The sequence below is a fragment of the Vigna angularis genome, chromosome 10 (genome assembly GCF_016808095.1).
Source record: "Vigna angularis cultivar LongXiaoDou No.4 chromosome 10, ASM1680809v1, whole genome shotgun sequence".
Lineage (NCBI taxonomy): Eukaryota > Viridiplantae > Streptophyta > Magnoliopsida > Fabales > Fabaceae > Vigna > Vigna angularis.
Window position 1 is genome coordinate 9,589,100 of NC_068979.1, and position 26,669 is coordinate 9,615,768.

At 31.6% G+C, this 26,669-nt stretch overlaps 1 protein-coding gene across 1 annotated transcript; it reads right to left on the bottom strand.

The window, feature by feature from the left end:
* Positions 1-24,340: 24,340 nt before the first annotated feature.
* Positions 24,341-24,876, bottom strand: LOC128194375 (GDSL esterase/lipase At4g16230-like). Its single transcript, XM_052869962.1, has 3 exons — positions 24,823-24,876; positions 24,665-24,773; positions 24,341-24,570 (listed from the first exon to the last, which is right to left on the bottom strand). The coding sequence occupies exons 1-3, from the start codon at positions 24,874-24,876 to the stop codon at positions 24,341-24,343; spliced, it is 393 nt and encodes a 130-aa protein (XP_052725922.1).
* Between the last annotated feature and the right edge of the window lie 1,793 nt (positions 24,877-26,669).

The following is a 26,669-nucleotide window of genomic DNA, read 5'->3' on the forward strand; positions in this document are numbered from 1 at the left end:
TTTGATTTTGTTTAACTCTCCTCTTAAATTAAACTGGTGGTAACATGATTATGTCAAGTTTATTTTAGCAAGTTGAATCTTGTATGATTGAGAGGTTTAGTCAAATAGTCTTCAATTTGATCAGTAATAGGAACATGGGCCACAATTACTTCATTTTGTAGGACATGATCACGTATGTGGTGCACATCTATCTTAATGTGTTTAGACTGTGCGTGCATGATTGGATTAGAAACAATTGACTTGGCACTTAGGTTATCACACCACAGGATTGGTTTCCTGAGCATTTGTAGTTTTAGTTCTGTCAACAAAGATCTTATCCAAGCTATTTTAGCAGCAAGATCAATCAGGACTCTGTATTCTGGTTTTGTGGTTGATCGTGACACTACCTTTTGCTTTCTTTAAGACCAGGAAACAAGAGCTTCCCCAAGAAATACATTGTCCTAGCATAGATTTTTTTGTCATCAGTACTAATTGCCCAATATGCATCAGAATACCCCATTATATCAAGATCATTTGAAGGTTTTATATGCAAACATAGGCTCATTATGCCTTGAAGATATCTTAGTATTCTTTTTATTCCTTGTCAATGATCCATGGTAGGTGTGGTCACGTAGTGACTAGGTTTATTGATTGTAAAAGCAATGTATGGCTTTGTGTTGGTCAAACATTGCAATGCACCTATGACTTGTCAGTACAAAGTAGCATTGGTCATATTGGTTCCCCTTTTATAGTAAATTGTTTACCAGCCACCATGGGTGTTGGATAGGTAGAAATTGTCTCAATGTTGAACATCTTCAGAATATCTTTTATGTACTTCATTTGCCTTATGTACATTCCATTGTCATTCATTTGTACTTCAATGCCAAAAAAGTGGTGTACATGTCCTAAGTCTTTAAGTGAGAAAGCAACATTCACTTGTTTGATGAATGTTTCTTAATATTGGTAATTGCTTCCTGTTACAATAATATCATCAACATAAATGAGAAGGAACGTGGTATGATTTGTACCTCTAAGAATGAATAAAGAATAATCATTTTTGGTGTTTTGAAAACTCCAATTCAAAAGTGTGTCTCTTAGTTTATCAAACCAAGCCCTTGGTGCCTGCCTTAAACCATATATGGCCTTGGACAATTTACATATATAATTTGGTTTGGTCGAGACTATGTAGCCTTCAGGTTGATGCATAAAAATTGTTTTCTTCAAATTTCCATTTAGGAAGGCATTATTTATGTCAAGTTGCCTAACATCCCAATTGAAATGTACTGCAATGGCTAATATGATTCTAACAGAGCTAGACTTGACCACGGGACTGAAAGTTTCATCAAAGTTTATGCTTGTTATTTGCTGAAAACCTCTTGCAACAAGTCTTGCTTTTTTTTCTTTCAATAGAACCATATGCTTTATACTTAGTTTTGAAGACCCATTTTGAGTCTATGATGTTTTCTTGACCCTTGAATGGTATTAATGTCCAAGTTTGATTAGACATTAGAGCCTTGAATTTTGCATCCATGGCTTCTTTCCATTATGTCTTGATTAAAGCTTCATTGACATTTTCTAGTTCTTTTTAATCTTCACGAACATCTGTTAATCCAATGTATGGTTGCTTAGACTTGTAAATTCCAGCTTTGCTTCTGGTCACCATCCAATGGGTGTTGGTGTTAGGTTAATTGCTTCCAGTTTCAGCTTGACTGTTGTTCTCTACTGACTTTGTTGATGTTGAACCTTCTTCTTTAATTTCTCTCGATGTGTCAATAAAAGATTCACCAAGATCTCCTTCATTTGTATTATTATTGGTAGAACTATCACTTATGACTTCTTCTTGATGACTTTTAGTATTGTTTTCTGGTTTAAAAGTATTATTGATAGTGGTACCTTCAGAGTAATTTGGAAGCAAAATTAACATATAAGTTCAGTTAATTCTTTTAAAGAATTTCTTCTATCAATGAAACCTTCATGAAAGGGGAAGTGATTCTCATTTAATGAGATGAAAATTTTCCCATGAAAGTTAATGCATTTGTATCCTTTGTGTGAGTTACTATAACTAAGAAACACACACCTAGTTGTATGAAACTGAAGTTTTTTTTTATTGTATAACAAGCACAACCAAAAGGTTTCAAGTTCCTATAGTTAGGTTCTTTCTTGTAAATCAGAGAGTACAGACTTTTGTTTGGATTTAGTGATGATGGTAGTCTATTGATTAGATAAACAACACTTTAGACGACTTTCCACCAGTAGTGTAGGGGTATTTTGGTTTGTGCTAACAAGGTTATGCCAAGTTCAACAACATGTATGTGTTTTCTCTTAGGCTTGTCATTTTGTTGAGAAGTGTAGAGACAAGATATTCTAAAAATAGTTCCTAATTCTGAGGTAATCCTTTGGACATGTTTAAATTCACCACCTTCATCACATTAAATGACTTTAATTTTTCTGTTAAACTGATTTTCAACCATAACTTTGAAGAGGGTGAAGACACAAGTTTCTTATTTCTACTTTAAGGGGAAAAAATCATGTGAACCTACTAAAATCATCAATACAATAAACATAATATTTGAACTCAAATGAAGACAAAATTGGAGTAGGATCCAAACATAAATATGAATTAAATCTAAAATTTCATTAGCATGTGAAGAAGAGCTTTTGAAAGATAACATATGCAATTTTCCAAATAGACAAGCTTCACAAAATGTGAATGAGTCACTAGATGATGTTTTCACATTGCATTCTTTCAAGACCTTTTTCAGAATTTTATTATTGGGATGTCCAGGTTTTCTATGTCAAATTTCTTTAAGAGACATGTAGACATTCTATTGTTATCATGTTCTTTGCAACAATGAATTGGTTTTGACATTCTATTGTCCCTAGTATATAGTCATAAAATTTACATCCTTTAATCACCGACAATACTGAAAATTTTCATAGTAGATAATTGTCTTTGTTAAACTTAACAAAGATTGTAGAAGGTAGGTCATTTTTCTGACGGACAACAATGTCCTAGTAGTTGTAGTTATAGATCAAAAATTATTTTTTTTTAAAGCTTTGATACCAAAATAAAAAATAATATTGAATTTCATAATTTGTATTGGTGATATATTGTTTAAATATAAACAATAATATACTCAATATCCTATAATTATAATTATGCTAACAGATAAATATTTCCTAAATAGATATTGATGAATATTTAGTGTAATATTACACCATAAAACAATTAATACTACTGTAATATTACAACATAAAAAATTAATATTATTTTTCTAAATAAAATATTTGAAAAAATATCTGATTCTGTTTAAGTTTTTTTTTTCTTATCGAGACTTGTTATTTATAAGTACTGTTTGTTCATGGAGCTTTCAGAGCATTGCACATGAATTCAATGTCTTTGGGATAAGATTTTGGAACATTTGGATGCTTCTGGGGTATGTTTTGTGGACAAACTATTGATAGTGTACTCCACCATTACTTTTCAATTTTTGGTTTTGTTTAGAATAAATGGTTTTTATTTGTTCGTTATTTTTAAAATTCAAGATAATATTGATTATTTGTTTTCTGTTATACTTTAATTTTTATTTAATATTTAACTTATTTATGGTTATGCATTTATTATGTAAAACAAGTAAAAATACATAACTTTTTTATATTAATTTGACATTATTTTCTTTTATTTTTTATTTTTTCTTAAAAGTAAAAAAAATCTTTTATAATTATTTTATTATTGTGATCTTTAAATGAATATAAATGTGTGTTATTTTATCATTAAACTAAGTACAAGATGTCACTGTTTCATTGGAAAGAAAAATTAATCATCTTTTATCTTTTAGATGGTAAGACTTGAATAGGTATTTTTTTTTATAGCAAGTTTTCAACAACGCATATTAACAAACTGTATTTATTGGAGATAAATAATTTGAGTTATTTATAAACATGTTATTATTAGATATTGAATTTTTTACTCATGCATAAAAAAACACTTTATAGAAAGAGATAAATTTCACATTTGCGATAAACCAATATTATTTTTGGTGAGGTTTTTTTGTTCCATATACAGTTTTTTCACCTTAACACTTAAATCTGAAGCCTTAGTTAAAATATACGAATAATCAACGAAAATGTTGCAAATTTTGTCATCGTTTTTAAAATAGAAAAAAAAAGTGAAATCATTTTTAACTTTTTTCATAAGCATTGTTGTGACTTTTATCATTTTAAAAAACAATGACAAGCCGTCTGTAATTATCTTTTACCGACGATTTTTGGTTGTTTTCGAGGGCTTCTAACCTTCGGTAATGTCCTGTTTTCGAAGATTTCTGACTTTCGATAATATCTTCTTTTTTGTAGTGATTGACAAACTGTTCCGATACTAAATTTCTTTTTTGGACCGTTACAAGTGATTTCTTGAAATCAATATCAATTACACATATTATTCTTTATTAAAAATTCGCCTTCCTCCTGACTAACTTGTATATTATCCTAAAGGTGAAATTAATTTGTAAAAATTGATACATACTTGTCATATTTGTATCTTAGTACCATACGCATATCTACTCTCTAGGACATGTAAAATTGAAAAAAAAGGTTTAAAGTGAAATGAAGAATGAAAAAAAAAGGTTTAAATTTTTTATAAATATACTTTAAACAATTTATTTCTTATTTCTTATTTCTTTTAAATAATACTTCTCTAAAACTTTAAATCTTTTACAACTTTTAAAAAAAAATTATCAGGTGCCTATCTTTTTATGATTAAATATGTTTTGAAATAAATAGTAAAAAGTACATTAATTTTGTCTTTAAGAATATTGTTAATTTTATCTTCTTCTTTTTTCTTCTTTTAGTACGAGAGACTTACTTGACATACATAAATAAGGAATATAACTTCTTTTAGTGATTTGAAAAAGTAGTTGTGTTGATTTTATAGATAAAAGCTTTGGAAGTTCTTTATTTAAGTTTGATTACTTTAAATATTATTTTAAATTTTTGTTATCTTTAAACACATTTTAATCGTCATTAAAAATAATCTAATGTATTTTCAGTATATTTATTATTAAAAGAATAATTTTTATTTAAAATATTAACTCCTTTGTTCTATACAATTTTTTTCATTCTTATTTTTTTTCATTTATAATTTTTAATTACTTGAACATTTAATAAATTATTAAAGAATAATTGATATTAAAGTATTAGTTATTTTATATAGTATTTTTTGCATTTTTAATTTTATCCCTTTATTATTTCTAATATCATTTAACAAAATTAAATTTATAAAAATATATTATACTTTTATTTTTTAAAATAATATTGTTTAAAAAATAATATATATATTTATTAACAATACAAACAGTTTATACTGCCATATAAAAAACTCTTTCTGATATAATGTTTTTCTTAATCAACTTAAATAATCATAGGCATTTCTAAAAGTTATTTTAAAAATTTATCAATTTTTAAAATAAATAAATAATTACTTTTTTAAATTTAAATCTTAGATATCAAACGGACCTCCCCATAAGGTAATTTTAATGTGGCTGATTTCCCCTCTTTTGCGATTAGTTTCGTTAAGCACCAACTCTAGTTAATTGTCCACCATTTATGAGTGTGATTTCTATGTTATGTATGGTCGTGCCTAAGGGCATAACGATTGAAGTAGATTATTCTTTTTATCAATCAAAACATCTTCTTAAACTGTCCAAGCTTCTTACAAAGCATACGACTTTTCTGGATGTAGATGATGATATCTATACAGATGGATCTTATATATATCGCACAATGAAGTATCGCACGAGTGGGTATATAGGAATCCACATCTGCGCTTAATCATGATTAAAAGTTTTTATGTAATGTTTTTAATGTATTAATTGTTAGATCCCATTAAAACGCACCCAAAACCCATTTGAGTGGAAGCCAAGTGTCGAGAAGAGAGTTTAGAATTTCAGAAAGTGGAAAACAGGTAGCTGCAGGAGATTGGACGTTCGATTTTGGATGGTAGAAGTAAAACTTAGTTTCAAAAATTTACGCCACTCTCTGCATGCAACCATCTTCTTCAACCTTCTGAGTTTCCATTTTCTCCTCCTTCTCTCCAGATTTCTTCATCTTCTCTCTAAGAAACACTCATTTTCTCTTCTCCGATCACCACTAAGGCACCATTTCTACTCTTCCGGCGTCGAGGGCGTCCGTTTGAACCGATCAGTTTCGGATTCTAGGCTGGTAAGTTCATCTCTCTCAGCCGAGTGGTTTTTGGTACATGCAAACTCAGATTTCGGTTGCATGAGGTTCTTAACCCCTTTTTGAACGCCTTTCTGGTCTTTCATTTGATTAGTTTCGTAAATCACGATCGTAGTCTTCTAAGAGATTGGTGGTAAACTATTATGTTCAAGCTGTGAATGTTCGGTCACGTTAAGAGGTAAGGGAGGCTTATATAATTCAATTTAGCTTGTTGTGTGGAATGTTTGTATGCTTGCATGATACGTGTGATTATTTGATGAGTATGAAATATGATTGTACTGCTGGTTTGGATTTGTGGATGAACGTATGATAAAATCTGTGAACTGAGTTGGGATGGCGTTTAATATTTGAACCGTAGTATTCTGAGCAAAGGGGATTAACATGGTCGAGCGTCATTAACGAGCGTTCGGTTTTGTTGAAAATGCATGGTCTTACCTTAGTTCTCATGTTTTGAGGATAGAGTATAAGAGTCTTCTTGTAATACTATATAAGATTAGTTAAATTGTGACCTAGAGTTCATATTAACCATTCTGTTACTCTTTAAGTGTCCGTCTACATTAAGTTCTTCTTCTACAAGGAATTTCATTAGTGGAGTTCGTGTTATAATAATAGATATGTATAATGAGTGTTCGACTTAAGTGTAGTCCTTCTTTAGACTTCCAAAACAGCTTTATATGAGTTTATTAGTGATCGGTCTTGGATCAAGCGTTCAGTCTTAGTAGTGCTCGTTCCTGATAAGTATTTGGTCTTGGACCAGAACTCGTTCAATAGTGTTTGGTTTCTACAGGGCTCGGTCTTAAACCAAGCGTTGGGTCTTGTTTTCTGTAATATAGTATTATTGTGCTTAAAATCAGAGTCTTTATTCAAACTAGATACCGTTTGTTAATTCATAATTTCTCGTCAGTATTATTACTTAGTATAAGTTAGTGTTGGTCTTTGAAAGGTGTTCGGCCTAGGCCTTGTGGCGTCCGGTTGAACTCTTAGGAGTTTGTTTATTGTAGTAGATGAGTAGCTCAGTCTTGTTAGTTTCTAAGAAGCGTTATTCTAGTCGTACTTGGGCTATGATAAAAGTGTATAATCTCTTTTCATGTGAATGTATGGATGATTAAGTATGAGAAGAATTGAGATGTGATGTGTATGAAATATTTGATTATGAACGAGTATTTATCTCAGAAAGTGGTTATTGATTTGTAAAGTATGAATGTGGGCAAAGCTTAGCTGGCGTTCATCCTGATATTCCATGATTACTCGTTCTCATGTAGAGAGGGGTAAGTCACGTGTGGGAATGGCAGGAGGTCCTAGTCCTTATGGTTAATTTGGATGGAACGGACTAACCTCGGGTGGCAGCTGTTGAGGGTATCCCAGTTACTACATCACCCGGGTGCATAAACGTCGTAGCTACACAGGATTCATACAGTCCGGACAGTCAGAGTCATGTGGTTGTTATTTGCATGCATGGACGTATGAATTATGATGTGGTTATTGTTGTATGTTGTTATAGAAGAAATTAAATTACATAAGCTTACCCTATTTATCATTTTTGTCTTTGTTGTGCGTCCTGTCGTTGTCCTGTTGCAATGATCATCCGTGTGGATGTGAGCAGAAGGAGAAGAGCTGCTAGAAGAAGTGTTAGAAGACGCAGCGGAAGTGAAGGCCGAACCTTGAGAGCGTTCGGTCTGTTGTTGGCCTTTCTTTTGTAAGGACCGTGCGATATTAGTATAGTTTGTATACCGTTCGGTCTAGTAGTAGTAGCTAGCGTGCTTTTTAAATCCCCTGATATTTATGTAAGACCGTTCGGCCATAAGTCGTATCTCGTTCTGTGTATAACTGGAATGTTACATTAATCATAATTAATACTTATATTTAAAGTATTAATTTTTTTTATCATATATTTTTTTTATTCTTAATTTTACCTTTGGTGATTTCTAATTGTTTAGTCATAAGTTATCAATAATGATTAACTTTATTTAATATATTAATTTTTTATACTATTTTTTAATTTTTAATTTTATGATTTTATGATTTTTTTATTACTTTGTAATATAATAAAATTAAATTTAGAAAAAATAAATTTTAGTTATATATCTTAAAATAATATTATTTATAAAAATAATATAGATTTATTAATAGTGTAAAGTATTACATTTTAATATAAAAAAATTGTCTTATAATAGTTTTATCTTATAAACAAATTGTTAATAAAAAATATATATTTATCATTGTTATATTAAATTATTATATAAATATTTTTATTGTTAAATATTCTTTGTATTTTTATTATATAAAAATTGAACTAATATTATTTAAATAAAAATAGCATGAATTATGTATCTATATATAAATTCCTAAAAAGTTTTAAATAAAGGTTAAGTATGGTTTTAGTTTTTAGAGTTAAAAGTAAAACTAGAATTAGTTTATGATTGAAACTTTAATACATTTTAGTTCCTTAATTTTGAAAATGAATAGATATAATTATTTTAATCAAACAATATTATTATTTTTACTTGTTAAACTGCCTTTAATATTGACATTTGAGTTAGAATATGTCAATAAATATAAACAACTCAAATGACACTTGACGCGTAAAAAAATAATACAACTAAATTATAAGGACTATATCTATTCATTTTTTAAGTTTTGCGTTAAAGGTTGGAGATTAAAAAGATATTTAACCATTTGAATGATTATATTTGTTATAGGTGGATTAGAAGATTGTACTAATTAATAGTTAATTTCAAAGGTTTAGTAATAAAAAAAATCTCATTTTTTAATATTATAAATTCAGTTTTATATTAACCTAATTCATTTTGTTTACTTTAACTTCAAATTGTTAAAACTTGTACATTGATTATCTTAGTCTAACAACAAACACTAAACCAATTATAAAAACACACACTATAATATAGTATTAAACTTTTTATTATACTATTTTTTCATTTTTAATTTTATCCTTTTGTGATATCTAATTACTTGATCATTTAATGAAATAATATTCAAAAAGAAATATTTTACTTTAATTTCTTAAAATAATATATTTTTATTGATAATAAAAAATAGTTTACACTATAATATAAAATAAATTTCAAATGTAATGCTTTTTGTTAGCAAAAATCAAAGATGAAGTTTTGATGATGAACAGATTTGCACAAGTCAAAATCCATAAAGACAAATTGAAGATCTCTGTATTTTATAAAGCTTTTATAATAATCAAAGTTGATGTAATAGTGCTCAAATATGTATTAGGGTTGATTCTTGTAATTTATATTTGATTTATTTACTGTTGAGAATCATCCACAAGCTGTTTTAATCGATTAAACCCAGTTTTAATCGATTAAAACGAGGCTGACACTGAAAACCCAATTGCCCCTGTAATAATCGATTAAAACTAATAATAATCGATTAGTTAATCGATTATTCCTGAGAATAATCAATTAACACTAGCCGTTGGGGGTTTCAGATTTGAAAAACTAGCCGTTGGGGGTTTAAGATTTGAAAAACTAGCCGTTGTACTCATTATTAATCGATTAATATTTATGTTAATCGATTAAATGTGTTAGATGGCCCGTTTTCGAAGAATGGAAGGGTATTAGGCTGAGTCTATAAAATGGCTCACTCTTTATCTCAAAAATAACTTTTCCCTTGTGCTCTAGTACTCAGAAATCATTGAGACTTGTGTGCTCTTATTCGGCTTGTGAAACTCTTGTCTGTGGAGCTGGTGAAGTGCTGCTACGGTGACAGAGGAAATAACCGGTTCATCCTTGGTGTGTCTAAGGAGGTGTTCGGAAGAGAGTCATCCTTTGTGAAGTATTCGGATGAGGTGTTCATCCTTTGTGAAGACTCAAAGGAGGTGTAGGTTCATCTCTTGTGGTATCAAGAGAGGTGGTTTCTAAACTTTTACAAATTGTGTTTCTTTGTGATTGTAATTTGTAATTGTTTTGTGTTAGAAAAAAAGGTTTATCTTGTTTGAGATAAGCGACTGGACGTAGGATTGGTAAGATCCGAACCAGGATAAAATCATCTGTGCAAATTTCTCTCAACCTTACTCTCTTTATTTGTCTTTATTATTTGCTTGGTAAGTTTAATTGAGTAGAAATTAAAAGGCACACGTTCGTATTAAAAACCCTCTTGGTTTGTTATTCCACGCTAACAATTCCGCTGCAGCGATTCTAACACTTTTGTCTTAAACAAATTATATTTATTTTTTTTATTTTAATTTATAACATAAATAATCTTATTATTTAGTATTTGTCATATTTTTAGTATGTACATAGAAAATGACATAAGATTTTAAATAATTATATTTGTAATTAAATAAATTAGAATATTGTACTTAATAATTCATTTCAAATGTTTTAAATTAGATATTTGTAATAACAAAATCATACTTATTAATATTATAAATTATGTTTTATCTTGTTTAAATTCACTTTTTTATTATTTTCAACTTGAAAATCTAAAGTTTAATTGAAACTTTAGTAAGATTGAAAAAAAGAGAGTAAAAACTAACATTATTTGTTTTAGAATATATCACTAGTGTATTTATATTGTCATTGCTTGAGTCTACAAATATATACTAAACATATATTGATTAAATAAGTCTAACAACATACACTAGACAAATATAATAAAAAACATTATACAAGTCTAACAATATACACATTAGATGAGATTGTCGATCTATTGATTAAATAAGTTTAACAATACACATTAGATAAGTAATTCATATATTTATTATACTACTATATACAAATTAGACAAGTCTCTTAATAAATATAAGACAAATCTTTTCATTTACTGTTTAAACATATTATACGAGTTTATTCACACATTAATTAAATGAGTAAAATAAAAAAATATTATACAAGTCTAATAATACATATCAGTCAAATCTATACATATATTGATTATAAACATTTTAGATGAGTCATTCGATACATTAATTAGATGCGTTTAAGAATACATATTAGATGAGTGTGTTTATACAGTGATAAATCGAGTTTTATAACACCTATTAGATGAGTTTTTCCATACACTGATTACACAATCTAACAATACATTAAACGAGTTTATTCATACCCATATTAAATTAATCAATTAATACAAATGAGACGACTCTATCCATTATATGATTAAACGAGTCTTGCAATATACATCATGCAAGTTAGCTTATATATTAATTAGACGAATTTAATAATTAACATTAAATAAATGTATCCACACACTCATTAAACGAGTTTAACAATACATAGTTTTTCATTGATTAGACGAGTCTAACAATTCATATTACATTTATCTATTCATATGGTAATATTTTTAACAAGTTAACTTTATATATTTCAGTATATCTTTTATACTTTGAGAGAATCAATTATATTTTTGCAATATTTTATCCTTTATATGTTAATTTTTAAATTATAAATTATTTTTACAGTTGATTTTATTCAAAAATTTAATTATAAACTTAAAAATATTTTTTTTCTCAATTTCTAATTATCTTTTAATAAATATATAAACCAACATTAATTCGTGCATAAACATAAATTTAAAATAGTTTATATATTATAAGTTTATCTTATTTCTAATTCACATTATATTTCCATCAATTCTCCTAAGGAATGGAGTCCAAAAATCAAGAACAATATAATAACGAAAGTCAAAATAAATTAAAATATCTTAATCAAAATAAAACTATGAATTACTTCCATACTATATTAAGTTTTAATACCATATTAAAAGTAAAATATCAAATTTAAGTCAAAGTTATGTTTGATTTGGTATTTCTCATTTATATATTTTAAATTAATCTTATTTTTTACATACTAAAATAATATGATTTAGAAAATTTTAAAAAATTATAATAATAAAAGTCGACACGTTATTTAATTACTTTCGATAAAAGTTTGTACCGTAATCTATTTTATGAAATAGTAAATTATTTAATTTAACAAGTAGTAAATTTGGGTAATTAAAATAAAATAATCGTATTATATATATATATATATATATATATATATATATATATATATATATATATATATATATATATATATATATATATATATATATATATATATATATATTATCAAGTCACACCGTAAAAAAAGGTAACTTTTTACACACACATAATATGTCTATATGTGTGGGAGAAAGATTAGATCCCATCAACATAGCTTTCATGAAATGTTATTCAACATAAAACATATTTCTTTTAAACTCACAATTAAATTGAAAAGTTTATTTTTCATAAATTTTATATTATTCTAAAAAAATTATAACATAAATCAAAGTTGACACATTGTACATTTTGAAAAAATGTATTAAATTATTTGTCCACTTTAATATTTTTGTTTAATTTTAATAATATCTTTGACACGGATAATTAATATGGAATTATAGTCCAACAATTGAATCAACGATATTAACTTTTTATATTATAATATTTGGCAAAGGTTTATACCGATATATTAATCTCTTTTGATAACCTAATTTAATAGATGTGTATTAAAAATGTGTTCTTTAGCATACACTAATAGTATAAATATTATAGTATATTATTTAATTAAAAATTATTATTACTACCATTTTTATGAGTATAACCTTTCTGTTAATTTTTAAAGTTAATCAGTGAAGTGTGGATTGATCAAAACTATTCAATAAGATTCAAGAGTAAATTAGTAAATGATGAATATATATACATTAAAACTAACGTAGTTCTTATAATTAGAAATATAACCAGTTACACTAGTAATTCACTGGATCTAGCTTCTTTTAAAGTTACAATTTTAAATGTTTCTGACAATCACACACCTACTTGTTAGAAAATCTAACTTTTTCTTAATAATGTCAAGCTATCCAAATCTGCATTACAATAATAATAAATGACAGAACCATACACATTCACATTTATTATGTAGCAAACAAAAAAGAAAACAAATATATGAAAACACAAAGAAACAAAAATGGACCCATTCATAGTTGGAGAGTGCAAATCATGCACCAATAAACATATTAACAAGTGATAATATAGAAGTATCAAGTGAAACCTTAAAGTATTAGCAGCATATCCATGAAAAAAAAACATGTAAGATCAGTATGCCGGCTAGGGCCTGTATAAAGTAGGAAAAACAAGAGTTTCTAGATATTGCAAGAAGATGATAAGAAATGAATGAGTTCAATTAATATGCAGTTATAACATTCACGAGACTGTTCACTCAATGAATATTTGACACCCAATTTCAGCTACATTTTGCACCTGCAAACAGTTAAGCATTTTTGTTTTCATTGCAGAAAACGAAATATTGACAAGTTACTGAAATCTTTTGCAGTTACCCTACACCCAACAACCAAGCTAGGGTTGTCTTTGTCTCTCGGCAATAAAGATAAACATGAGAAAGTTGAGAGCAATGATCCTTTACAGGGCAATTCAGTGGTCCAAATTGCTGTAACACACATCAAACAAACTAATGATATTGATCAAAATCAACCAAAGTTGTTGGTAAAGGCAAACTTTTGGCAACTAACTAGAAGAAAAATATATGTGTTGGAAATGATTAAAAATTCCTTTGAAGCCATGTGAGGATAGTTTTACTTGAAGTTTACAATGCATTGCATTGATTGTCAACAAACAATGAATCATGCAGGAATAATCTCAACACATTCCTGGAGGAAAAGGTGTTGTTTATTTAATTGGATACTCATGATTTGTAGCATTCGATATATACTTTGCCAAATTGGTTTTGATTTGAATCATGTTTTGGGTAAGGTTGATTTCGGTAAAGATAAAGATTGTTATACTCCCTTTATATAAATGTTTTTCTTAAGTATATTTTAATTTTATAAAATGAGATAAAATTTACATACACATTATCTATTTTATTTATAGTTGATGTGAGATGTTTAAATATTTTTTACACCAAAATATATATTTTTTAAATATAAAACTAGTATTAATAGATAATTTAATAATAGTTTAATAATAAATAATATAATAGATTCAATAAAAAATAAATTTTGTTGGATAGATTTTAGAAATGTTAATACTATATTAAAAAATAAATTTTAAGTTTAATTTAATTTTAGAAAAATCAACTTATAAAATAATATCCATATTTATTTATGTTCTTTAAATCTATATAAATATATAAGCTCTGCAATGTTTTCTCTTATTCGATGCAACACCACTTGATTATTATTTGTCAAAGATTTTATTATGTGGTTGTGGAAGAAATTATGTTAACCCTTTAATTGTGTGATTGTGGAAGAAATGATGTTATATGGTTACTGTGTTAGTTTTCAGTTTTGAATGTTTCTTATACGAACAATACAGTACGCTTTTTGTTTGGTAATTAAAACAAGTACGATAAAATTACTCTCCCTTTACAAGTAGCCGAGCAAATAAAATGTACATAACTCCACCACCAGTTGGGTTTGACAGATTCGTGCGAATTTTTTGCCAAAGTCCAGGTACTATCGTTTTACTGACACATCAAATATGTCGGTTATTTCGAAACTAAAATGTTTGGTACGTGTTTCGGGATGTATGTAGGATTGATATTAACGATCCAATGTCAAGCAAATCATGTGGAGTTCAAAAATTATTTTGAAATTTAAGTTATCTTGTAATCATTTTTCTAAATCATTCATATAAAAAACATTATCATACCAAAGTTAATTTAACATCCAGAGTTTAAGTATTAATGCTAAATAAATTCAAATCATTTATTTTTTTATTTATTTATATTTATAAATTTTGGAATGAGTTTTTTACTAGCATTGATTTAATTATGACATAGTTGTGGGTAATCATATTTTATTTCTAAAATGATTAACATTAAAATTAATTATTTTGATTAATACCGTATCAGTTCACTTCCCTAATTTAGTTCTTATGGTAGCAATCTCACATGTGTAAATAAAAATTGATTATTCAATTTGTAGTTGATGAAACAATCATATGATATAATACAAATAATTTATAAGCAGTTATATTATTAGTTATGCTATTACGCAATTGGAGGAGGGTGACTGATTGAAGCATTTAGGCTTCTAAAAGTACTTGCCCATTCATACACTAAGAAAAATGACAAACATAAATGAGTAAGCACTATACACTCACACACACTTATCTTTATATATAATTAATTTCTCAAGTGATTTTTAAAGATAATTTTGTTTAAAAATAAAATGTAATTAGTTATTAAAGTTTATCTTACCACTTTTGGTTGATTATTGTTTATCTTTTCATAACTTTTGAGGAAGAAAAATGTGAGATTTTCATTTTTTATTCGTTTGCTTTTTATTTTTTTGTTTAATACTTATTTTGGTCCCTTAGTTTATAGAGTGTGTTCAAAGTTGTCTTCATTTTTTATAAAAGTTCACAATCGTCCTATATTTTGCAAAAATGATGCACGTTAGTCCTTTTTTTCTTACGGCGTTAAAAAATTAACGGCAAAGTTGCTTACGTGGCGAAACCTGAATGAGCTGTAGAGTTTATTTATTACGTGACATTCTTAGTTTCTTCAATCTGCATTTCTCTCACTCTTCTACACCTTCCTTCTCCTTCTCTTCTCTCTGGTGGACAAACTTTTTCTCTCCACTTCCTCAAACTCCACCATTTCTTCTTACCTTTGCACCCTCACCTTGCCGGAACAAATCAAATTCTGAATTTGTGTTTTAAAATATACCAAGGTTAAATTTACGCCCTATCTTTAGACAATTCAAAGTTGCAAAATCCATGAAAATATGAATAAAACCTAATGCTGATAGCACTAAAAGATTACCAAATACAACTTCATTCATATATTCTTGACCAAAATATTTATGAAATAGTTTAGAACACCGGAAGTCGGTAAACTGTAGGGTCTCTACATATCACTAACCGAAAATGTTGAGAACCTTTTTCTCTAACATGGGAGAAAATTATTAAAAGGGATAAACACAACCAGACATTTTTCACTGTTCTGTTTAATTATTCATATACACATAATAGTTCAGGGGTTTGTTCATCATCTGCTAAACCAAGCATATGAATTCCGCTACTTCATCTTATAAGTCAGGAGCTGCAAATAAAAATCGTGCGAAAGGGCGTGGAGATGGGGCGTGGCGCAGTAGTGAAGAGAACAGAGGTGCACGGGACGGCGGCGATGTTGGTTTACGGCAATGGTGAGACACTAGGATTGGAAGATAGTGAGGTTTCTTATCCCAGTAAAACAAAATTGAATAAACATAAATAAAAAATAGATTAAATTATGTCTGAAGCCGCGTCCGATTAGGGATTAGAGTTTGAGAAAAGGGGAAAAGGGGATTAGGTTTGGGAAAAGGGGAAAACATGATTAGGGTTTGGGAAGCAGCGTGCGATTATGGATTTCACAGCGGAGAAGAAGGAATCAGAGAACAACAACGCCAATAACCCCGAAAATGCTCATCAAACTTTAGATGCTTCTTCTCAATTAGCGTCGACACTTGATTCAAGCAACAAAGAAACCAAAGAACAACAATCTCATGAACTCAAAGCTGGTCTTTACCCTCTAAAGGTTTTTCTCCCTCACTTTAGATGATTACAGTGATTGAAGAAGATGAAGAAGTGTGATAAAGCTTTTGAGTGGAAAAGGGACTGCCACGTGTGATAATGCTAAATTATACCATATTTTAAGCATCATTTTAGTGGCAAAATCAACTCCTTTCTTACTTATAACTTGCTTAATCCTCTTGTTTTGTCTTGTTTTCTAAATAATTGTGTTTTTGGCTACTTTGATGTACTTTCATCAATAATCCCTTATTTTGTAGCTAAAAATGAGCTTGGAAGACTCTCCAACAATGTCTAAGGCTGAACCAACCACTAGAAGCAAGCAGATCTGCAGAAAAAGTGAAAATGATGCAGTGCTGAAAAGTCAGGCCCAAGCCCCCCCTGGCTGAGGGGCGCCCAAGCGCGACTGCACCAGGGCCAGTTTCTGCACAGAAAAGTGACCAGGTGCCAGTTTTGTGTGCTGGTCGCGCCCGGGCGTGAAAAAGGGGCGACCGGGCGCGACTTTTTGCGAGAAGCTTGCGCCCGGGCGTGAGAAATGGGGCGCCCAGGCGTGATTTTTTCCGAGAGGCTCGCGCCCGGGCGCGACTGAGAGGGCGCCTGGGCGCGACTTTTGCTGATGTGTCAGATCCAGCTTACTTAACCCAGAAACGCGATGGGGTTAGGGTCTTTGGTCATTTGGAGGCGCAATTTCACGGCTGGAGCTCATGGAGGGCGTGAGGAGCTTGTGGGAACATCTCCTCCTCTTCCTTTGGGTCTCCTTCTTCTTCCATCTTCCATGTTTGTAAGCTTTAGGGTTCTCCATGGAAATGGAGAACCAAATTCATCTTTTTTGGGATTAGTTGTAGCCTTTGAATCCTTGTGTAATTGTTGAATGATTTGATTATATATATGCCTTTTCTATCAATTGCTAGTATTCTTGTTTCCAATCTTAAAGCTTGCATGTAATGGGAACGTTCATGACTTGATTTTGGGGTTTTATGGATTATGGGAACGTAAGATGAAATCTTGAACTGAAATAGGAGTCCTTGTGGGTCATTGATTCTAGGAATGGAAGATGATTCACATGTTGTCTTAGATCCCAGCTCTTTAATGCGGGTTTTGCTTGTTAGATTGCCAAGGAATTGGGGTTTGATAAGGAAAACCTAGGCTCTTTCACCTAAGGAATTAGGGCTAGAGTGTTTTAGTGGATTGACTTTAGTAAATTGATAGAGAGGAGATAAAATCGGTCATACACAAGAGTGCATTGGTGAAAACTAACCTTAGCAATGTCATTTCATACCATTTCTTGTCTTTTCCATTTCCAAGTGCCTTCAATACCAAAGTCCAACCTTGTAATTATGTATGAATTTACATTCCTGCACTTGTTCTGTATATTGATGTTATGTTATTGAGTCTATATGAGTTGTTAATCGCACAATTCTCTAGTATTACGAGTCTCTTGGGAAAACGATACCCGGTCTTACCGGTTTATTACTTGAACGATTCGGTGCACTTGCCGAAATCGAGCCCAACAAGTATTTTTTGAGCTAACAAGTTTTTAGTGCCGTTGCCAAGGATTTGGGGATTGAACCCGAGTCCTAGCAACGGCTAACAAGTTAAATTGGGCATCATCAAGTTTTTGGCGCCGTTGCCGGGGACTCGTGTCAATACTAGAATTTTGTGAGGTTTCTAACTTATGTAGACTTGATTTGTTTATATAACTAACTCTTTTGTTGTAAATAGATTTTTAGTTTTGTTTGGGCTAATTTGTGGCTTTAGCCTAGTTGTGTCTAAGTGTATATGCAGGGAGATGTTCAGACATGGAGGACTGCAGCCTCAAAAGCATCATGAAGACCCTGAGTTTGAAGGAAATTATAGGACACAAGGAGACAACTAGGTTGAGCATCACAAGCTGCCCCAAATTCTTCCTCCCTTGAAGATGCTCCAAATGCTAAGTGAAAGATGAAGAAGAAAGGGAGAAGGAAAAGAGAAATTCTAGTCACCACCACCCTTTGATGAGAGACAAGGAACTCAAGCCTAGCAAGCCAAAGTTGATCAAGAGGATTGAGTATTTAAAGATGTCAAGGTAGTGGAAGGACTAAGATGAAGAGAATTAAGCTTTGAGAGTTGATTTGGTGGCTAGAAAGTTGTTCAAGAAGAGTTGGTGGAAGGAGAACACCAACATCAACATTTGCACTTCATTGAGTAATCCGTCAAGCTAATGACGTTAAACAAGCGCTTTTGGGAGGCAACCCAGTTTTATTACCTATTTTACTTGTGTTTGTGTGATTTTTGTGTTATTTGCATTCTTGGCTTATGTTTTGCATGTTTGTGTAGTTTTGCATTGTTGTGATTTTTGAGTTTTGATGTTGTTTTTGTGGTTTGTATAAGTGTATTAGGTTAGTTTTAGCTTGTTTGGTGTGTGAGTGCATTGAATGAAGGTCTAGAACCAAAAATCACACGGTGAGTGGCCAATTTCGCAGAAATCTGCATTATGCAGAAAACTGATATGGCGCCCAAGCGCCCCCTGCTGAGGGGCGCCCGGGAGCGAGCTGCACCAGGGCCATCCTGCACCAACTTGACTGAGTGGCGCCCAAGCGCCCCCTGCTGAGGGGCGCCCGAGCGCGACCTGCACCAGTGGCGTCCAGCACAAAAAATTTCTGGTTCTGTCTTTTGTTTTTGTTGATTGATTTTGAGTTTTCTCTTGCTTTGCACTCTTTCACACACTCCTTTTTATGTGTTTTTATACCTTTATGTGTTGTTGTACCTTTGGGAAGCTTAATTCTAAGACTTCCCTCTTTGTTCTTGTACTTTTGTCTTTGTTTGTTTTGGATTTCTTTGTCTTGTTTCTTTGCTTTCTTGTGCATCTTTCTTTAAGTTTGTTTTATGGATTCTTCTCTTCAGTTGTCGACTATGGGATACTAATTTTGCTTTGAGCTTTCTTGTTACAGGATAAGATCTTCCTTAGGAATTAAAGAGTTTAAAACCACCAGTGGCCAACCTTTGAGGCATGCGTGAGTTGAGCACCATATGAAATGAAGATTTTGCTGCTCGTGTAGCATGGCCTGGGGGCCAGGCCCCTACTGATGGGGGAGGTGGAGCAGTTGCGGAGTATAAGCTACTGTTGGAGGAAGATGTTGCAGATGAAAGTGAAGCTAGTCTCCTACACTGCTGGAGCTGCAAAGAGTCCATTTTAATCGGTTTTTCAGTTTTAATTTCCAGTTCTTATTTGCTTTCAGTTTTTGAATTTGGATTTCTTTTTGACTTGCCTAGTGGATAGTTCTTGTGCAATTGGTCTGGTGATTTGAGTGAATCATTAGTTATGCTTGAATTGAATACAAATCTGTTATGCTTGCTCTTTATCCATGAGAATTGTTTTGAAAATCTGATTGAGATTATGTGGTTGAGCTTGTTGAACTGAGATTGTGGTTGCTTGTATCTGTTGAGATAGATGCTTAGTTTTAATTGTGATCAATATTCTTGGCATGATGTTTATCAAATTCGGGAACCCTGAGTAAACCTGTGAGATGTTGTGCCTCAGAGTTTATTGATGAATGATATTACTTTGGAATCACAGTTGATTTTGCCTAAGTTTCTCTATTTGAACTAGTTACTTGCATGTTACAAATGATCAAGGCCATCTTGTTCTTCCACCTCTTCTACATTTTGAACCTAAAAGCCAATGTATAACCTTTGAACCTTGAAGAAAAACTTTCTCATTCCCGAAACCTTAAGCTTATTGAAAAATCATTAACCTCCTTACCTTGAGTAGAGATGAACATATATGTTAGGATGAGGAGAATGGTTTAAGTTTGGGGGAGTTCTTGTCAAAAGGGGAGCATTGAGAAAAACAATAAGTTGAGTTAAAAAGAAAGAAAAAGAAGAAAGAAGAAGAAGAGAAAGAAAAATGAATTCAATAAAAAAAAAGAGTTGGGAAATAAGTTGAGAGTGGTTTATTCAATTTTGGAGAAAAAGAGATACTATGCTATAGCATGAATTAAATTATTTGTTCTCTTATCTCAAGGTGCTTTGTTGTCCAGAAAAACCAATTTTTCTTCTTAGCCCAGCCACAATACAAGCCAATCAAAGTCCTTGTGATGTAACTTGCTTGTAAATGTGTTTGAAATTGTTGAAACAAAAGGCAAAGTTGATTTGTGTAACATTGTGATATTTGAGAGTTAGACACACATCCTTATACACCATTGTGCTTGAGTGAAACACTTTCTTTGGTGAGGATTGGTTCCATGCACTCATTGAAAACAACTTGCCATGCTTGTTGATCTATCATTTGCATCTATCTTTTGATTTTGAACTGTTAGCACCATGATTGAAGTTTAGCTTGCTAAGACTATATTTCCCTTGAATGTGATTTATAAGTTGAGCAAGCATGATTGATTTTATTTATTTGTTTGAAAGTGTGCTTAAAGTTGCTAGACCATTGTGATTGAATTGTTTGCTAGGAGAAGTACTTTTGCTTGAGGACAAGCAAAGTTGTAAGTTTGGGGGTATTTTGATAATGCTAAATTATACCATATTTTAAGCATCATTTTAGTGGCAAAATCAACTCCTTTCTTACTTATAACTTGCTTAATCCTCTTGTTTTGTCTTGTTTTCTAAATAATTGTGTTTTTGGCTACTTTGATGTACTTTCATCAATAATCCCTTATTTTGTAGCTAAAAATGAGCTTGGAAGACTCTCCAACAATGTCTAAGGCTGAACCAACCACTAGAAGCAAGCAGATCTGCAGAAAAAGTGAAAATGATGCAGTGCTGAAAAGTCAGGCCCAAGCCCCCCCTGGCTGAGGGGCGCCCAAGCGCGACTGCACCAGGGCCAGTTTCTGCACAGAAAAGTGACCAGGTGCCAGTTTTGTGTGCTGGTCACGCCCGGGCGTGAAAAAGGGGCGACCGGGCGCGACTTTTTGCGAGAAGCTTGCGCCCGGGCGTGAGAAATGGGGCGCCCAGGCGTGATTTTTTCCGAGAGGCTCACGCCCGGGCGCGACTGAGAGGGCGCCTGGGCGCGACTTTTGCTGATGTGTCAGATCCAGCTTACTTAACCCAGAAACGCGATGGGGTTAGGGTCTTTGGTCATTTGGAGGCGCAATTTCACGGCTGGAGCTCATGGAGGGCGTGAGGAGCTTGTGGGAACATCTCCTCCTCTTCCTTTGGGTCTCCTTCTTCTTCCATCTTCCATGTTTGTAAGCTTTAGGGTTCTCCATGGAAATGGAGAACCAAATTCATCTTTTTTGGGATTAGTTGTAGCCTTTGAATCCTTGTGTAATTGTTGAATGATTTGATTATATATATGCCTTTTCTATCAATTGCTAGTATTCTTGTTTCCAATCTTAAAGCTTGCATGTAATGGGAACGTTCATGACTTGATTTTGGGGTTTTATGGATTATGGGAACGTAAGATGAAATCTTGAACTGAAATAGGAGTCCTTGTGGGTCATTGATTCTAGGAATGGAAGATGATTCACATGTTGTCTTAGATCCCAGCTCTTTAATGCGGGTTTTGCTTGTTAGATTGCCAAGGAATTGGGGTTTGATAAGGAAAACCTAGGCTCTTTCACCTAAGGAATTAGGGCTAGAGTGTTTTAGTGGATTGACTTTAGTAAATTGATAGAGAGGAGATAAAATCGGTCATACACAAGAGTGCATTGGTGAAAACTAACCTTAGCAATGTCATTTCATACCATTTCTTGTCTTTTTCATTTCCAAGTGCCTTCAATACCAAAGTCCAACCTTGTAATTATGTATGAATTTACATTCCTGCACTTGTTCTGTATATTGATGTTATGTTATTGAGTCTATATGAGTTGTTAATCGCACAATTCTCTAGTATTACGAGTCTCTTGGGAAAACGATACCCGGTCTTACCGGTTTATTACTTGAACGATTCGGTGCACTTGCCGAAATCGAGCCCAACAAGTATTTTTTGAGCTAACAAGTTTTTAGTGCCGTTGCCAAGGATTTGGGGATTGAACCCGAGTCCTAGCAACGGCTAACAAGTTAAATTGGGCATCATCAACGTGGTAGTCTCTTATTGGTTGAGCTTGCCAACTAATTGGACAGGTCATTTAATTTTGGCCAGCAGAGCAACTTTGTTGTTACTCTTTTAATGCCGTAAGCAAAAATGATCAATTTAAACTGGTTTTGCAAAATATAGGACGCTTGTAAACTTTTGAAAAAAAGGAGGACAACTTTGAACACACCCTACAAACTGAGGGACTGGTTATTAAACTTTTTTTTTCATTCTAGGTTTAATACATCATTTAGTCCTTAGTTTTGGGGGTTTGGTTCAAAATGGTCATACCTTTTGAAAAAGTTCAGTAAGGCCCCATATTTTATTTAAAAATGTTCAATCTGGTCCTTTTCGTGGACGCCGTTAGAAACATAACGGTGCAGATGCCACTGTGGTCAAATCTGAGTGAGCTGTTATGTTGGATAATTACGTGGCACTGTAAAGTGAAGTGTGTGCTCTTTTATTAAAATCAAAGAAAATTTCAATCTAAACCCTTAATGTTTTAAGAACCCTAAAGTGGAAATTAGAATCAGAAACTCTAAATTGGGGATTTTTTCCTATGACTTGGGGATTTTTCCCTCTAACATCAGAGGATACTATATATAATTGTATCAAATGTTGAAGCAGGGACTCTGTTTTGGTTTGGTATGCAATGAGTTTTATAATGTGACAAAGATTAAGATGAAACACCCAAACAGTTTCCAGTACTATTACTCTTGTTGATGAACATTGTGGACCCACCAAGAAATTTCATAATATTGTGTGGAAAATGAGCTTGCTTTTTAGTAGGCGGGCCAAAAACCATCTTTGTCTGTAAACATTGCTCCTCTTTTTCATTTTGTAGCATCAAAATCGTTGTCCTGAGAACGAAGGCATTGCCCGTGAAGGAAATTATTTAGTCAATAGGTTGATAAGGAAATGCGTTGCAGTTTCGAAATTATCATAATCTTCCTAATTTATTCTGAAGCGAAAGTATTTCACTAAATTTATAGATAGTTTATTTTTATAAAAAAAAGAAATTTTTTATGTTACAAAATATTTTTTGAATATTTATTACAATAAAAACAGAAGTTTTAAAATTTGTTGGAGTACTTTGGCTGCTTACAATTACAAAACTTTAAATATTATTTAAAAAGTATTGACTTAATTATAATTTTTTTCTCTTTTATATTTATGTCTCTTATTTACTCCTTGTATTTTCAATTTGGTCTTCACGATATCAGTTTGACCAAGATTGGAACATCATTCGCTTGAATTCAATTAGAATTTAACAGCATACATAAGGTTGAGCTTAGCAACTTGATTGATGTCACTCAGTACACCTTTTTTTCAATTATTTTCAGGTTTATTTTAAGTTGAAAAGTTGGTCGTAATTATTTTTTAACATCAGTTAAATTTATTTTCTTCTCGAAATAGAACAATATTATTTATGAACCAGTAATGTTAATTATGATTCCTTTCATCTTTACTATCAAATAATGTTCTATTAATCACGAGCCAGAAACATTGAACATTTCCTAGCATCAGGGGTACCCTGCAGCAAAAACCAGTTTATCTGAGTATCTCAAAAACCTCCTCAAACATTCACGTTAACAGAAAAATCAGATTAAACGTTGAATGAGTTGGCGAACATTCATTGGAAAAATGTCATTATGATCACCATCTAAGAGGCGCTTTGCGATGATAGCATTTGCAGCATCAGTGGGATGCCAAGGGTCCCAAAAAACATACTTGGATCTGTTCCTGCAAATGCTCGAAGTCGGACCACACGGAATCAAACTTCCAAAACGCCCTGCCATGGAACAACAAGATGTACATGCATTCTCAAAACCTGCCACATTAAAAACATAAGGGTCTAATTAGTTCAAAAATGTCACGCCAAGTTTAGCTTCCTGCACATTTTCTTTGTCACCTCTGATACACACCATATGCTGGGTAATTGTTGAGCATGTCTTCTAATATGTGGTACACATCTACATAAACGAACATTGAACCCTTCAGATTTGAATTCAGCTCTGGAATAAGACTCTTCAACTGGATAATAAGTGTGCTAGCTGATTGGGAAAACTGACACACCCATCACCTGCAGCCTTGTTTGTATCCCTCTGGGATTTTTTCTCAATTTAGGATTTTTCATTCTAATTTCCACTTTAGAGTTCTTAAAACGTTAGGATTTTAGATTATAATTTTCTTTGATTTTAATAAAAGAACACACACTTCACTTCTAACATAACATTTCACTCATATTTGGCCAGAGTGGAATCAACACCATTATGTTTTTAACCACATCCACGAAAAGGATCGAATTGAATATTTTTAAACAAAATATGAGAGCTTACTGAACTTTTTCAAAAGATAGGACCATTTTGAACCAAACCTCCAAAAATAAGACCAATCACTCAAAATTTTCGAAATTGTTGTACTTTATGGTTTTTCCTTCTCTTTTCTGCCCTTTCAATCAAGTCGGTGGTGTGTCATTAGGACACCAACCAAACAATTAAATCAAGGTTTCGACTCTTTGCACGTAAGTTTTTTTTTTTTTTAATTTTTGGGGTCAACTTGCATTAATTTCAGATGGGTTTTTTCAACATATATAGAGTACATTTAGTAAATTTTGTTAATAAAGTGAGGCTCTTTCTTTCTACACGTCATGCTTTTCTTTACGTACTTCCATATTTTTCTTCTAATTTTTTTATTAATCAAGAGTTTTCTTTTATCAGCTTTTATTTATCAAGAGTATAAAAGTATCATCATGAATTGCACGTTTTGAATTTTTCTTTTTCAAATTGCCTTGTAAGAAATTATGTAAATGATGCTTCATTTACATGAGGGTCTGTTTTTCAGTGGCCACATGGAGTGGGGTATTTTGATGTTTCACTTGAAGACACAAAAAGGATGTAGATAACATGTGATGGAGAAAGGAAAATGAAATAATTTTTGGTTTCCACATTGAAATCCAAGAAGATAGGTCCAAGCCCAATGCCTAGAAGGAGATGGACATGGATGTCACCACATGTACTTAAAAAAAAACCAACTATAAGTATTTACACCATATAATATCTAATTTAAAACTTCTATGTAAAACACATATTTGCTACTTTTTTGTTGTTGTTTCAAAGGAGTTTATGAATATATGGAAGTTAAACTTTTATTTCTTACATTATTTCTGAATTTAAATGGTTAAAAGTTTATTAGGTTAAGTATCATTTAAGCGATGTAATGTTGTTTATAAGAGACTTAAGTAATGTGCGTAAATTGTATTAACCATCTAATTGGTTGCTTAAAAGCAATACCTTGTAGTTTGAGTGAAAGAGATGTTGAAATAATTATCTTTTTTATATAAGCATATCAAGAGACATTTAAATGTTATTATTTGCGGTTCACGTGTTGATTTTGATCTCTTGAACGTGATCTTAAGATAATAGACACAATGGTGTAAATGTGTGGAATTATATGACTTATATAGTTGAGGTGCTAAAATGTTGGATGAAGATTCAAGTGTCAAAAGACAAAGAAATTGTTTTTCATAACTGGTTGGATTTCTTCAAACATTATCATACCACTAAAGCAAGATGACATGACCTTTGTATCAATGATAACTTGTAGTGTACTATTCTTTAAATCTTTTATTAAAAGATAATTAGCTTACTTGATAAATTCAGTTTATTGTCACGTCTCATTTATTACTGTGCTGAATCACCTCTTTGCTTCCATTAATGCACCGTGCCACACGTTCAGTGCATTAAAAATCCACCTCCGATCCATGCATGTACGCCACTTGTCAAATTGGAAACTTCTGAAGTCAGTGGTGGGGTACAGGTGTCGACGAGAGGGACGCTCGTCCGTCTGACAGTGGGATTTGAACAAAAGTAAATTTTCTGGAAAAATCTCTCACTCTCTCTCACGCGCACCTTCTCCCCTTCCAAACTC

Bases quoted from the DNA above. Each gene is read 5' to 3' on its own strand.
- LOC128194375 (XM_052869962.1), bottom strand. From the start codon at position 24,876: ATGAAAAATCCTAAATTGAGAAAAAATCCCAGAGGGATACAAACAAGG. The intron at 24,774-24,822 runs GTGATGGGTGTG...CTTATTATCCAG, and splicing joins GGATACAAACAAGGCTGCAG to TTGAAGAGTCTTATTCCAGA. The intron at 24,571-24,664 runs GTGTGTATCAGA...TTAATGTGGCAG, and splicing joins CAACAATTACCCAGCATATG to GTTTTGAGAATGCATGTACA.